This window comes from Salvelinus fontinalis, chromosome 19 (assembly GCF_029448725.1).
Source record: "Salvelinus fontinalis isolate EN_2023a chromosome 19, ASM2944872v1, whole genome shotgun sequence".
Taxonomy (NCBI): domain Eukaryota; kingdom Metazoa; phylum Chordata; class Actinopteri; order Salmoniformes; family Salmonidae; genus Salvelinus; species Salvelinus fontinalis.
In genome coordinates this window covers 38,455,731-38,469,410 of record NC_074683.1, presented here as the reverse complement: position 1 = coordinate 38,469,410, position 13,680 = coordinate 38,455,731, and the positions used below count along the sequence as shown (strand labels likewise).

At 44.9% G+C, this 13,680-nt stretch overlaps 1 protein-coding gene across 7 annotated transcripts in view; it reads right to left on the bottom strand.

Moving 5' to 3' along the window:
• Positions 1-4,486: 4,486 nt before the first annotated feature.
• Positions 4,487-13,680, bottom strand: part of LOC129816694 (FERM, ARHGEF and pleckstrin domain-containing protein 1-like) — a 165,038-nt gene continuing 155,844 nt past the window's right edge. For 5 of the 7 annotated variants that reach the window (XM_055871473.1, XM_055871472.1, XM_055871476.1 and 2 more), the window contains 3 exons: positions 9,698-9,805; positions 5,849-6,000; positions 4,487-5,754 (listed from right to left, as the gene is read on the bottom strand). In XM_055871473.1, coding sequence (XP_055727448.1) covers positions 5,673-5,754; positions 5,849-6,000; positions 9,698-9,805 — 342 coding nt within the window. In that variant the 3' untranslated portion in view covers positions 4,487-5,672. Of the gene's footprint in view, positions 5,755-5,848; positions 6,001-9,697; positions 9,806-11,243; positions 11,390-13,680 lie in introns of those variants that run through there. The other 2 variants (XM_055871475.1, XM_055871477.1) reach the window with 2 other exon arrangements.

Genomic DNA, 13,680 nt, shown 5'->3' with positions numbered 1-13,680 from the left:
TGCGGGAGAGACTGCACGCCGCATGTGCGTTGGCCCAAAAGTCTCTTTCCTCTTCGCAAAAACGCATGAAGGTGCATTATGACAAAAAGGCTGTTGGCCGTTCTTTTGCGCCAGGGGATCAAGTTTTAGTTTTGTTGCCAATTCCTGGCTCATCTCTGTCAGCACGTTTTTCTGGACCATATCTGGTGGAAAATAAACTCAGTGACACAAACTATGTGATAAAGACCCCAGATCGAAGGCGTTCTTCCCGTGTGTGTCATGTTAACATGCTAAAAGAATATTATGTACGTGACTCTCCAGACAGCTCCTCAAGTAAGCCGGTCCAGCCCGCCGTTCCAGTGTGGCTGCGGTGGTGCTGAAGCCTGGCTGGGACCTAGAGGAGGATAAGGAGGATGGGTTGGAGTTACGCCATACGTTACAGCAGTGTGAACGCCTATGTAATTCAGAGATGCTGAAGAAGTTACCCTCTCAAATGGAACATTTGGATAACGATCAAACTAAGGACCTTATCCTATTGATAAACAGTTTTCTCAGTGTGTTTCAGGACGTTCCGAGTCGCACGTCCATCTTGGAACATGACGTGGATGTAGGGAATGCTGCTCCTATACGTCAGCATCCGTACCGGGTTAATGCAAAGAAAAGGGAGGTAATGAAAAGTGAGGTAGCTTATTTATTACAGAATGACATGGCAAAACCCAGTAACAGCTCCTGGAGTTCCCCATGTATTCTTGTTCCTAAGCCTGACGGTACGTCCCGCTTATGCACGGACTATCGTCGAGTAAATGCAGTTACAAAGTCTGATTCTTTTCCTCTACCTCGATTAGATGACTGCATTGATAGAATTGGCTCTGCTGCTTACGTTAGTAAGTTAGATTTGTTAAAAGGTTATTGGCAGGTGCCTCTGACCTCTAGAGCTTCTGACATATCGGCTTTTGTTACGCCTGATAACTTTGTACAATACACTGTGATGCCCTTTGGCATGTGTAATGCACCTGCTACTTTTCAGCGTCTAGTTAACATTGTGTTTGCAGATGTGCCAAATTGTACTGCATACCTTGATGATGTGGTGATACATTCGTCTACTTGGTCTGATCATCTCTCCACTTTGAAAAGTGTGTTTCAGCGGTTGGAGAATGCTTCTTTAACCCTCAATTTGGCCAAGTGTGAGTTTGGGAAGGCTACGGTGACTTACTTAGGGAAACAAGTGGGACGAGGTCAAGTGCGCCCAGTAACTGGCAAGGTGGAGGCAATTGTTGCTTTTCCTGCTCCCACGACTCGACGCCAGTTGCGCAGATTCCTAGGGATGGTAGGGTACTATCGTACATTCTGTAAGAATTTCTCGACGGTAGTAGCTCCCCTTTCATCTCTGCTTAGTCCCAAGGTACCATTTAGGTGGTCCAAGGACTGTAATCATGCGTTTGAGTCCGCTAAAGCGCTACTTTGTAGTGCCCCAGTGCTTGCCGCCCCCAACTTTGACAAACCTTTTAAGTTGGAGGTTGACGCTAGTATAGTGGGGGTGGGTGCGGTTCTCTTACAGGAAGATGAAGACGGAGTGGATCGGCCCGTCAGTTTCTTCTCCCGTAAGTTCAACTTGTGTCAGTCAAGGTACTCCACAATTGAACAAGAGACACTAGCTTTATTGCTAGCCTTACAGTTCTTTGAGGTATATGTGGGATCCAGTGCCTTTCCTGTAATGGTCTTCACGGACCATAATCCTTTAGTGTTCTTAAAGCAAATGTACAATCAGAACCGCCGCCTTATGCGGTGGGCTCTGATTGTACAAGGATATAATGTACAGATAGCCTATGTGAAGGGCTCAGCGAATGTGGTTGCTGACGCTCTATCACGGGTTTACTAACTGGGGAAGCGTTGGTTTTTGTTATTACAAACTGTATGTTTGCAATTTTTGTGGTGGGCGTGTTATGTTCCCCAGTTTCTGTGTTCTGTTTTGTATTTGAGTGTGTGTTTCAGGAGATGGCTTCCTGAAGTACTCCCCAACCAGCTGATTGGTCAACCCCAGGCTAATTGGTGATTGGAGCTGACCCCGCCCCCTCGTCAAGAAGCAGCTGACTCTAATCACCATTGCCACCTGAAGATAAAAGCCAGTGTTCTGCCAAGAGAGAGGAGATTGAGATTGAGAGAAGAGAGAGATGAGATAAAGAGGAGATGAGATTTGGAGTAGAGATTTGGAGATTGAGAGAGAAAAATTAGATTGTGATATAGTGTGGGTTGTGTATCAGAAAGTGTGGTATGTACTGTTGTTGTTGGTAGCAGTTTTTCTATGTCCTGTGTTTGTGAGTGTTTGTGAAATCGTAAAAAATTACTCTGTTTCATTTGTTCCCAGGGGGGAAGGAGAAGGCACTTTGGGAGTGCTTAGGCAAGAGGCCCGCGGGCATACATATACCCGTAGTATATTTACTGTCTAGGCACACTAGGTAAGACCTGGGCGGACCACCCCCTGTATTTTGGTTAGGGCACCAGGCGGTGTTAAGTTAGGTAAGTTAAGTGGGTAGGCAGGTTAGATAGGAGAGGGGGAACTTTGATATTTACTTTCTTTGCTTTGGTTCCGTCCAGCCCCTTTTCCCCATATTACCGTGTAAGAAAATAAATTCTAGTAAACGGTAAATTCTGCTTTTGTGTCATCCTTACTCGCACCTACAGTCCATACCTCTTGCACTTCAGAGAGTTGAGTTGTAGCAGGGAGTTGCGTTCCCTCTTCTCAGAGGCGTGCGTAACAGCCGCCAACCAGACAGGATCTGCCAGAGCCGCCAACCAGACAGGATCTGCCAGAGCCGCCAACCAGACAGGATCTGCCAGAGCCGCCAGCGAGCCATGAGCGGCCAGAGCCGTCAGAGAGCCATGAGCGGCCAGAGCCGTCAGCCTGCCATGAGCGGCCAGAGCCGTCAGCCAGCCATGAGCGTCGAGAGCCGTCAGCCAGCCATGAGCGTCGAGAGCCGTCAGCCAGCCATGAGCGTCGAGAGCCGTCAGCCAGCCATGAGTGTCGAGAGCCGTCAGCCAGCCATGAGCGTCGAGAGCCGTCAGCCAGCCATGAGCGTCGAGAGCCGTCAGCCAGCCATGAGCGTCGAGAGCCGTCAGCCAGCCATGAGCGTCGAGAGCCGTCAGCCAGCCATGAGCGTCGAGAGCCGTCAGCCAGCCATGAGCGTCGAGAGCCGTCAGCCAGCCATGAGCGTCGAGAGCCGTCAGCCTGCCATGAGCGTCCAGATTCGTCAGTCAGCCATGAGCTGCCCTTCAGCCAGAAACGGCTATATACCCAGAACTGCCCCTCAGTCCAGAGCTGTCTCTCTGTCCGGAGCTGTCTTTCAGTCCGGAGTTGCCCCTCTATCATGATCTCCCTCTCTATCTTGATCTACCTCTTTATTCTGATCTATCCCTCTGTCTTGTGCTATCCCTCTGTCTTGATCTATCTCTCTGTCCCGGTGCTGTCCCTGTCATTGATGTTACTAAGGGGATTTTGTGGGGGTAAAATGAGGGTGGACATTCTTAGGGGGAGATGGAGGCTAGGATGGATTATGGTGGGGTGGGGACCTCGCCCGGAGCCTGAGCCACCACCGTGGTCAGATGCCCACCCAGACCCTCCCCTAGACTTTGTGCTGGTGCGCCCGGAGTTCGCACCTTATGGGGGGGGTTATGTCACGTTCCTGACCTATTTATGTTAGTTTGTTATGTGTGTTAGTTGGTCAGGACGTGAGGTTGGGTGGGCATTCTATGTTTTCTGTTTCTGTGTTGGTTTTGGGTTGCCTGGTATGGCTCTTAATTAGAGGCAGGTGTTTGGCGTTCCTCTAATTAAGAGTCATATTTAGGTAGGCGTTGTCTCAGTGTTCGTGGTGGGTGATTGTCTTCCGTGTCTGTGTAATTGTTTGCACCATACGGGACTGTTACGGTTCGTTCGGTTTATGTAGTCTGTTTCCTATTCGTGCATTCTTCTTGTTTTATGTGAGTTCGTCGTATAGGTCTGTCTACACCGTTTGTTGTTTTGTTAGTTTAGTCTCTTTCGTGTTTTGTTTAATAAATATGTGTTCAAACTCCACTGCGCCTTGGTTCGATCACTACTCCTCCTTTTCGGTAGAAGAGGAGGAGGACCGCCGTAACACATAGGGGAACTAATTGTTCAATGAATTGAATATTTAAGCGTTAAACGTGTAGAATTCAAATGCAGTAAAGTACACAACATTTCAAAATTCGACATTTTAAGAGGAAATGGCAATAACCAAGTTCGTTTTTAGGAGGCCTATCTCGATTTCTCCTTTCATCAGATGGAAATCATGAGTGCAATAACTTCGGGGGCAGTAGCCAACGTGACGAGCACAACGGAACAGGCTTTATGTTATTGATCAATGATACCGCCTATGGGTCATACAAGAAACAACATTTTAATAATATTTTTAGAGCGCATTGAAGTGAAAGTGGTCCAAAACATTGGAAGTTAACTATTGTGGACCATGCAAATAAAACTCACAATACAATGTTCAAATAAATGTTTTTTTTATTGCTTTAATTTCCCAAAGAGCTCTCTCTGTTGTCTGGCAGCACACCCGCAATACCCTCTCGAATGCTACACTTCATAAACCCTATCTGTCATATGCATATGTTCATTTCATTTAGATTCGTAAATGTCTCTTACATATGGGCAGCCTAGTCCAACAAGGGCAATGGTGCTCGGAACTGAAAGTTGCTATTTTGGTTCACGCATATTCTTTAAAGCTTTCCATTACAGTTTCCTTCATAATACACAGATTATGATCATGTCTCACACTATTAAGGGTGGAATATAATATTATTCAGAAAACCCTCAGCGGTATCCACACGACAAAGATCCTCATGTAACAGGAATATTCAGTATACTTGGCGAATAATGGCGTTAGTGGTGATGGTAACTAACCTGATCGTTTTATAAGTAGTTTTAGAGTTATGTCAATAGTACAACTAAATATTTGGATATCTTTACTGATCATCCATGTTTTCACAAGGTTACTCACAATCTCCAGAGACATCTTATATATATTTATATTTTAAAAAAGTAATTTAATGTGGCATGTTTAACAACACATTTTAAGTCTCCTCCCCACTGACATAATAAAAATGCAGTGTAAAATCTAGGACAATGGTAGACCTGTTTGGACACTCAAGTTGTTGGATCTCAAAGCAGCTGTTTTGTTTCGTTTTTCCCCATAAAATGAACAAGGAGACAAAAGACCTTGAGGATGCAGTGATATCCTAAATGAAAAAACAGGTAAAAAAAACCCAGCAGAATCAGTTTCAACCATAAAACTATCCAATGACAGAATGTGAAAACAGAAGTATAGTATGTGCTCCGTTAGAAAACAGTATAAAATGACATCCTACAAAAAAAGGTTCAGAGCAGAGTATAAAAAATGCTGAAAATGTAGTCTCTGTTGCAGTCTAAACCAGCAGACACGTCACCGCATCAATAAGCACCAAGATTGTGCAAGGACACTGTTCAATGTACATATGTCCCAGATCTATGGAGAAAAAGAAAATCAACAGATTCCAGAGAAGTGAAGAGTGTGTGGTGCCAGCTTGCTGCTTGAGGGAGTCGTAGTGTGAAGATAGGCTGTGTGTGGTCAGACCTATGGGAGGTTGTGGTGAGGAGAAGAGGCACGGAGAAAGGGAGAGACCCCCTGCTCTTTGAGTCAGTACGGATGGGACTCTTTCCGGCTCAGAATGCGGGTATGGCTGGCAGAGACTGTGGCACTGCGAATGACCTCCATCCACCTGTACGAAGAGAAAGAGACAAAGGGTTTCATATCCAGTAGACACATATACTATCTACTGTACACAATACCAAATCTACAGAAGTGTACTGTACCTCTCAAAGTTGTACTCGCTCTCAGATCTGAAGTAGTAGACGTGGGATTTGAAATGCAGTTTGAAGACGTAGTCCTTGTGGATGTTTTCAGACTCAGTGGGGATGGTGACAGAGTAGCCCAACAGGGGGAGACTGGCCAGCGGATAGTCATCCTGGAGAGAGGGGAAAGGACCAAACAGTCAAGCATTCTGAATTTCATGGAGCTACTCACTTTCACTACGAATACACTTTACATCACTTTTATGCTTTGATGATGTACACTATTCTAAAATCTGTCAAAATGCCCAGTGGCTACAGGTCGTAGAACATGTGCCAAAACAAAGCAACTGACTATTGTGTAACTAACACTGGTTCGTTCAGGTGGTGATTCCAATGGATTCAGGGGAGCTGTGCCTAAAGTGAGAGCAGATAATCCGGCATGGGAATGTGTACGACTCCCTTACATGGAACACGGATCTGAAATCCCACAGAGAGATGGGATATTCTGACATGGAACACGGATCTGAAATCCCACAGAGAGATGGGATATTCTGACATGCAACACGGATCTGAAAACCCACAGAGAGATGGGATATTCTGACATGCAACACGGATCTGAAAACCCACAGAGAGATGGGATATTCTGACATGGAACACGGATCTGAAAACCCACAGAGAGATGGGATATTCTGACATGGAACACGGATCTGAAATCCCACAGAGAGATGGGATATTCTGACATGCAACACGGATCTGAAAACCCACAGAGAGATGGGATATTCTGACATGCAACACGGATCTGAAAACCCACAGAGAGATGGGATATTCTGACATGGAACACGGATCTGAAATCCCACAGAGAGATGGGATATTCTGACATGCAACACGGATCTGAAAACCCACAGAGAGATGGGATATTCTGACATGGAACACGGATCTGTAATCCCACAGAGAGATGGGATATTCTGACATGGAACACGGATCTGAAATCCCACAGAGAGATTGGATATTCTGACATGCAACACGGATCTGAAAACCCACAGAGAGATGGGATATTCTGACATGCAACACGGATCTGAAATCCCACAGAGAGATTGGATATTCAAATCAAATCAAATCACATTTTATTTGTCACATACACATGGTTAGCAGATGTTAATGCGAGTGTAGCGAAATGCTTGTACCTTCTAGTTCCGACCGTGCAGTAATATCTAACAAGTAATCTAACAATTTCACAACAACTACATTATACACACAAGTGTAAAGGAATGAATAAGAATATGTACATATAGATATATGGATGAGCGATGGCCGAACGGCATAGGCAAGATGCAGTAGATGGTATAGAGTACAGTATATACAAATGAGATGAGTAATGTAGGGTATGTAAACATGATATAAAGTGGCATTGTTTAAAGTGGCTAGTGATACATTGCATCAAGATGGCAAGATGCAGTAGATGGTATAGAGTACAGTATATACATATGAGATGAGTAATGTAGGGTATGTAAACATGATATAAAGTGGCATTGTTTAAAGTGGCTAGTGATACATTGCATCAAGATGGCAAGATGCAGTAGATGGTATAGAGTACAGTATATACATATGAGATGAGTAATGTAGGGTATGTAAACATGATATAAAGTGGCATTGTTTAAAGTGGCTAGTGATACATTTATTACATCCAATTTTTTATTATTAAAGTGGCTAGAGATATTCTTACATGGAACACGGATCTGAAATGAGCAGGAGGGAAGGGGGTCTTCCCCAGCACACACTGCTGTACTTCAGGCCTTCACAGACTACATGGAAGGAGGGGGGGGGGGGGGGGTCTGCCCCAGCACACACTGCTGTACTTCAGGCCTTCACAGACTACATGGAAGGAGGAGGGGGTCTGCCCCAGCACATACTGCTGTACTTCAGGCCTTCACAGACTACATGGAAGGAGGAGGGGGTCTGCCCCAACACACACTGCTGTACTTCAGGCCTTCACAGACTACATGGACGGAGGAGGGGGTCTGCCCCAACACACACTGCTGTACTTCAGGCCTTCACAGACTACATGGAAGGAGGGGGGGGGGGGGGGGGTACACATACTGCTGTACTTCAGGCCTTCACAGACTACATGGAAGGAGGAGGGGGTCTGCCCCAGCACATACTGCTGTACTTCAGGCCTTCACAGACTACATGGAAGGAGGGGAGAGGGTCTGCCCCAACACACATTGTTGTACTTCAGGCCTTCACAGACTACATGGAAGGAGGAGGGGGTCTGCCCCAGCACATACTGCTGTACTTCAGGCCTTCACAGACTACATGGAAGGAGGGGAGAGGGTCTGCCCCAACACACATTGTTGTACTTCAGGCCTTCACAGACTACATGGAAGGAGGAGGGGGTCTGCCCCAGCACATACTGCTGTACTTCAGGCCTTCACAGACTACATGGAAGGAGGGGGGAGGGGGTCTGCCCCAACACACACTGCTGTACTTCAGGCCTTCACAGACTACATGGAAGGAGGGGAGGGGTCTGCCCCAACACACACTGCTGTACTTCAGGCCTTCACAGACTACATGGAAGGAGGGGAGGGTCTGCCCCAACACACACTGCTGTACTTCAGGCCTTCACAGACTACATGGAAGGAGGGGGGGGGGGGGTCTGCCCCAACACACACTGCTGTACTTCAGGCCTTCACAGACTACATGGAAGGAGGAGGGGGTCTGCCCCAACACACACTGCTGTACTTCAGGCCTTCACAGACTACATGGAAGGAGGAGGGGGTCTGCCCCAAAACACACTGCTGTACTTTAGGGCTTCACAGACTACATGGAAGGAGGAGGGGGTCTGCCCCAACACACACTGCTGTACTTCAGGCCTTCACAGACTACATGGAAGGAGGGGGGGGGGGGTCTGCCCCAACACACACTGCTGTACTTCAGGCCTTCACAGACTACATGGAAGGAGGGGAGGGGGTCTGCCCCAACACACACTGCTGTACTTCAAGCCTTCACAGACTACATGGAAGGAGGAGGGGGTCTGCCCCAACACACACTGCTGTACTTCAGGCCTTCACAGACTACATGGAAGGAGAAGGGGGTCTGCCCCAGCACACACTGCTGTACTTCAGGCCTTCACAGACTACATGGAAGGAGGAGGGGGTCTGCCCCAACACACACTGCTGTACTTCAGGCCTTCACAGACTACATGGACGGAGGAGGGGGTCTGCCCCAACACACACTGCTGTACTTCAGGCCTTCACAGACTACATGGAAGGAGGAGGGGGTCTGCCCCAACACACACTGCTGTACTTCAGGCCTTCACAGACTACATGGAAGGAGGGGAGGGGGTCTGCCCCAACACACACTGCTGTACTTTAGGCCTTCACAGACTACATGGAAGGAGGAGGGGGTCTGTCCCAACACACACTGCTGTACTTCAGGCCTTCACAGACTACATGGAAGGAGGAGGGGGTCTGCCCCAGCACACACTGCTGTACTTCAGGCCGTCACAGACTACATTGAAGGAGGAGGGGGTCTGCCCCAACACACACTGCTGTACTTCAGGCCTTCACAGACTACATGGAAGGAGGAGGGGGTCTGCCCCAACACACACTGCTGTACTTCAGGCCTTCACAGACTACATGGAAGGAGGGGAGGGTCTGCCCCAACACACACTGCTGTACTTCAGGCCTTCACAGACTACATGGAAGAAGGGGAGGGGGATCTCCTTCCCCAGAACACATTCCTGTAGTTCTGGTGCCGTATGTACCAAGTGTCTCAGAGTAGAAGTGCTGATCTAGGATCAGTTTCACCTTCATTTAGATCATATTGAATCAGATTACATGGACAGGGCAGACCTGATGAGATGGTGCTCACCTGGTGGGTCTTGTAGAAGAACAGGCTGAAGTTGGTGAAGACCACCCAGAGTTTCTGCCAGCCGTTGCTGTTCTTGAACTTCCTCAGCAGGTTTCCTGACAGCTGATTCTACAGTAGAACAACAATTTACAATCAGTGAACTTCATTTGTGTAAAAAGGACATATTATGACAAAAATCTAAACAAAGAGAGGCAATATCAACAAACATTTATATATAAATAACGTTTTTTATTTAACCTTTATTTAACTATATGAATGTATAAAGAATAGTTCATGCATATGTGCTGTACTGTCAGCTCTGTAAATAAACCCACTGTGATTAAGCCTGGGGCCTCTTCACTCCTAACATTGGTTTATCTGAGGTAAGTACAGCTATAAACAGTCAGCCTCCAGCCACAGTTTAAAGTCACTGAACCTCTAAGGTCACAGTGAACAACTGCCATCTAGTGGTGATAAAAAGCATGTACTGCCATCTAGTGGTGATAAAAAGCATGTACTGCCATCTAGTGGTGATAAAAAGCATGTACTGTAAACTGAGCCATCGTTGAATACTGAACAAAAATATAAACGCAACATGTAAAGTGTTGGTCCCATGTTTCATGAGCTGAAATAAAAGATACCACAAATTTCCCAAACACACAAAAAGGTTATTTCTCTCAAATTTTGTGCATAAATTTGTTTACATCCCTGTTAGTGAGCATTTCTCCTTTGTCAAGATAATATATCCACCTGACAGGTGTGACATATCAAGAAGCTGATTAAACAATATGATCATTACACAGGTGCACCTTGTACTGGGGACAATAAAAGGCCACTCTAAAATGTACAGTTTTGTCACACAACACAATGCCACAGATGTATCAAGTTTTTAGGAAGCATGCAATTGGCATGCTGACGGCAGGAATGTCCACGAGAGCTGTTGCCAGATCATTTAATGTTAATTTCTCTACCATAAGCCACTTCCAAAGCCATCGTAGGAGAATTTGACAGGAGGACTATTTCTGTCTGTAATAAAGCCCTTTTGTGGGGGAAAAAGTCATTCTGATTGGCTGGGCCTGGGTCCCCAGTGGGTGGGCTTGGCTCCCAGGTGGGTGGGCCTATGCCATCCTAGGCCCCTGCTTAGTCATGTGAAATCCATAGATTATGGCCTAATTTATTTATTTCAATTGACTGATTTCCTTTCATGAATTGTAACTCTGTAAAATTTTTGAAATTGTTGCATGTTGCGTTTATATTTTTTGTTCAGTGTATATATGCCATTTAGCAGATTTACAGTCATGCATGCATACATCTTTACATGTAGGTGGCCCCGGGAATCGAACCCACAATCGCCATGCTCTACCAACTGAGTCATACAGGACCACCATTGCAGGCTACCAGTAATTTCTCTTAGTTCATTTGTACGTCTTAACAGATGAAAAATTTTACACAAAATAATTACACTTTTCACCAACAACCTCAAAGAAGAAGATATGGTGATAGTACGCGAGGACAGTAATTCTACAATGCGATGAGGAGGCCTCTCCTCTCTCGCTGGATCCTTTACCTCCAGACTCCTGCAGGAATCACTAAAGGAGACGCTGTGAACTCGATGCCAGCAAATAAGAGACAAAGGAACTGGGCCCTGGCCACTGTTGGGCCCCGAGGGCCCCGAGAGGGGGGCCTCTGAGTCACTGACTGGACAAGGCTCCTCTAGCACGGAGGACAGACAGACGGACACACAGAAGAGAGAGAGAGAGAGGGAGGGAAGGACAGAGACACAAAGACTGAGTAGGTGTAAACACACACATACACAAGAGGAGCTAACGGTGAGGCCACGGCTGTGAAGAAGGGAAGAAAGGAGCGCACAAACACACTGGAAAGACACAGTAGAGATAAGATGAGGAAACCACACTGGAAAGACACAGTAGAGATAAGATGAGGAAACCACACTGGAAAGACACAGTAGAGATAAGATGAGGAAACCACACTGGAAAGACACAGTAGAGATAAGATGAGGAAACCACACTGGAAAGACACAGTAGAGATAAGATGAGGAAACCACACTGGAAAGACACAGTAGAGATAAGATGAGGAAACCACACTGGAAAGAGTTAGCAACAGTGGGCTGACTTGAGAACAGTGTCTTTTGCAGTTCACCCACCTCCTGCTAATGTCTGCTCTGCTCTCAGCTCAGTATTCAACAGAGAAAACAAAGAGCTTGTAGAAGCTGCTTCAGCTGCACTGAGAGCTGTTGTTTAAATCTATGACAAACGACAGTACTACTTTCCCTTCCTGGTGAGATCCAAAGGGGCATAAGTAGCAGTTGACAGAAGTGACAGTACCAACAGCTTAGAGACAAATCACTGAGGTAATATAATGACAAATCACTGAGGTAACATAAAGACACATCACTGAGGTAATATAATGACAAATCACTGAGGTAACATAAAGACACATCACTGAGGTAATACAATGACAAATCACTGAGGTAATACAATGACAAATCACTGAGGTAACATAAAGACAAATCACTGAGGTAATACAATGACAAATCACTGACATAATATAATGACAATTCACTGAGGTAATACAATGACAAATCACTGAGGTAATACAATGACAAATCACTGAGGTAATATAATGAATGACAAATCACTGAGGTAATACAATGACAAATCACTGAGGTAACATAAAGACAAATCACTGAGGTAATACAATGACAAATCACTGAGGTAATACAATGACAAATCACTGAGGTAATACAATGACAAATCACTGACATAATACAATGACAAATCACTGAGGTAATACAATGACAAATCACTGAGATAATATAATGACAAATCACTGAGGTAATACAATGACAAATCACTGAGGTAATACAGTGACAAATCACTGAGGTAATATAATGACAATTCACTGAGGTAATATAATGACAATTCACTGGGGTAATATAATGACAAATCACTGAGGTAATATAATGACAAATCACTGAGGTAATACAATGACAAATCACTGAGGTAATACAATGACAACTCACTGAGGTAATACAATGACAAATCACTGACATAATATAATGACAATTCACTGAGATAATTCACTGAGGTAATACAATGACAAATCACTGAGGTAATATAATGACAAATCACTGAGGTAACATAAAGACAAATCACTGAGGTAATACAATGACAAATCACTGACATAATATAATGACAATTCACTGAGGTAATACAATGACAAATCACTGAGGTAATACAATGACAAATCACTGAGGTAATACAATGACAAATCACTGAGGTAATACAATGACAAATCACTGAGATAATATAATGACAAATCACTGAGGTAATAAAATGACAAATCACTGAGGTAATACAATGACAAATCACTGAGGTAATATAATGACAATTCACTGAGGTAATATAATGACAATTCACTGGGGTAATATAATGACAAATCACTGAGGTAATATAATGACAAATCACTGAGGTAATACAGTGACAAATCACTGAGTGTCACGCCCTGGCCTTAGTATTCTTTGTTTTCTTTATTGTTTTAGTTAGGTCAGGGTGTGACATGGGGAATGTATGTGTTTTTTGTAGTGTCTAGGGTGGTTGTAAGGTTTAGGGGGTTTATTAGAGTAGTTGGGTTTATGTTTAGTATAGAAATCTAGCTGTGCCTATGGTTGTGTGTAGTTGTCTAGGAAAGTCTATGGTTGCCTGAATGGGTTCTCAATTAGAGACAGCTGGTTTCTGTTGTCTCTGATTGGGAACCATATTTAAGGCGGCCATAGGCTTTAGCTGTTTGTGGGTCATTGTATATGTCTAGTCTATGTCGAACGTAAGTAGTTTGTGTGTGCACTTGCGTTTGTAGTTTCACGGTCGTTTGTTGTTTTTGTTAGTTTGAATAAGTGTTTCGTGTTCCATCTTCGTATAAATAAAAAGAAGATGTATTCATATCATGCTGCGCCTTGGTCCTCTCACTCATATCAAGACGATCGT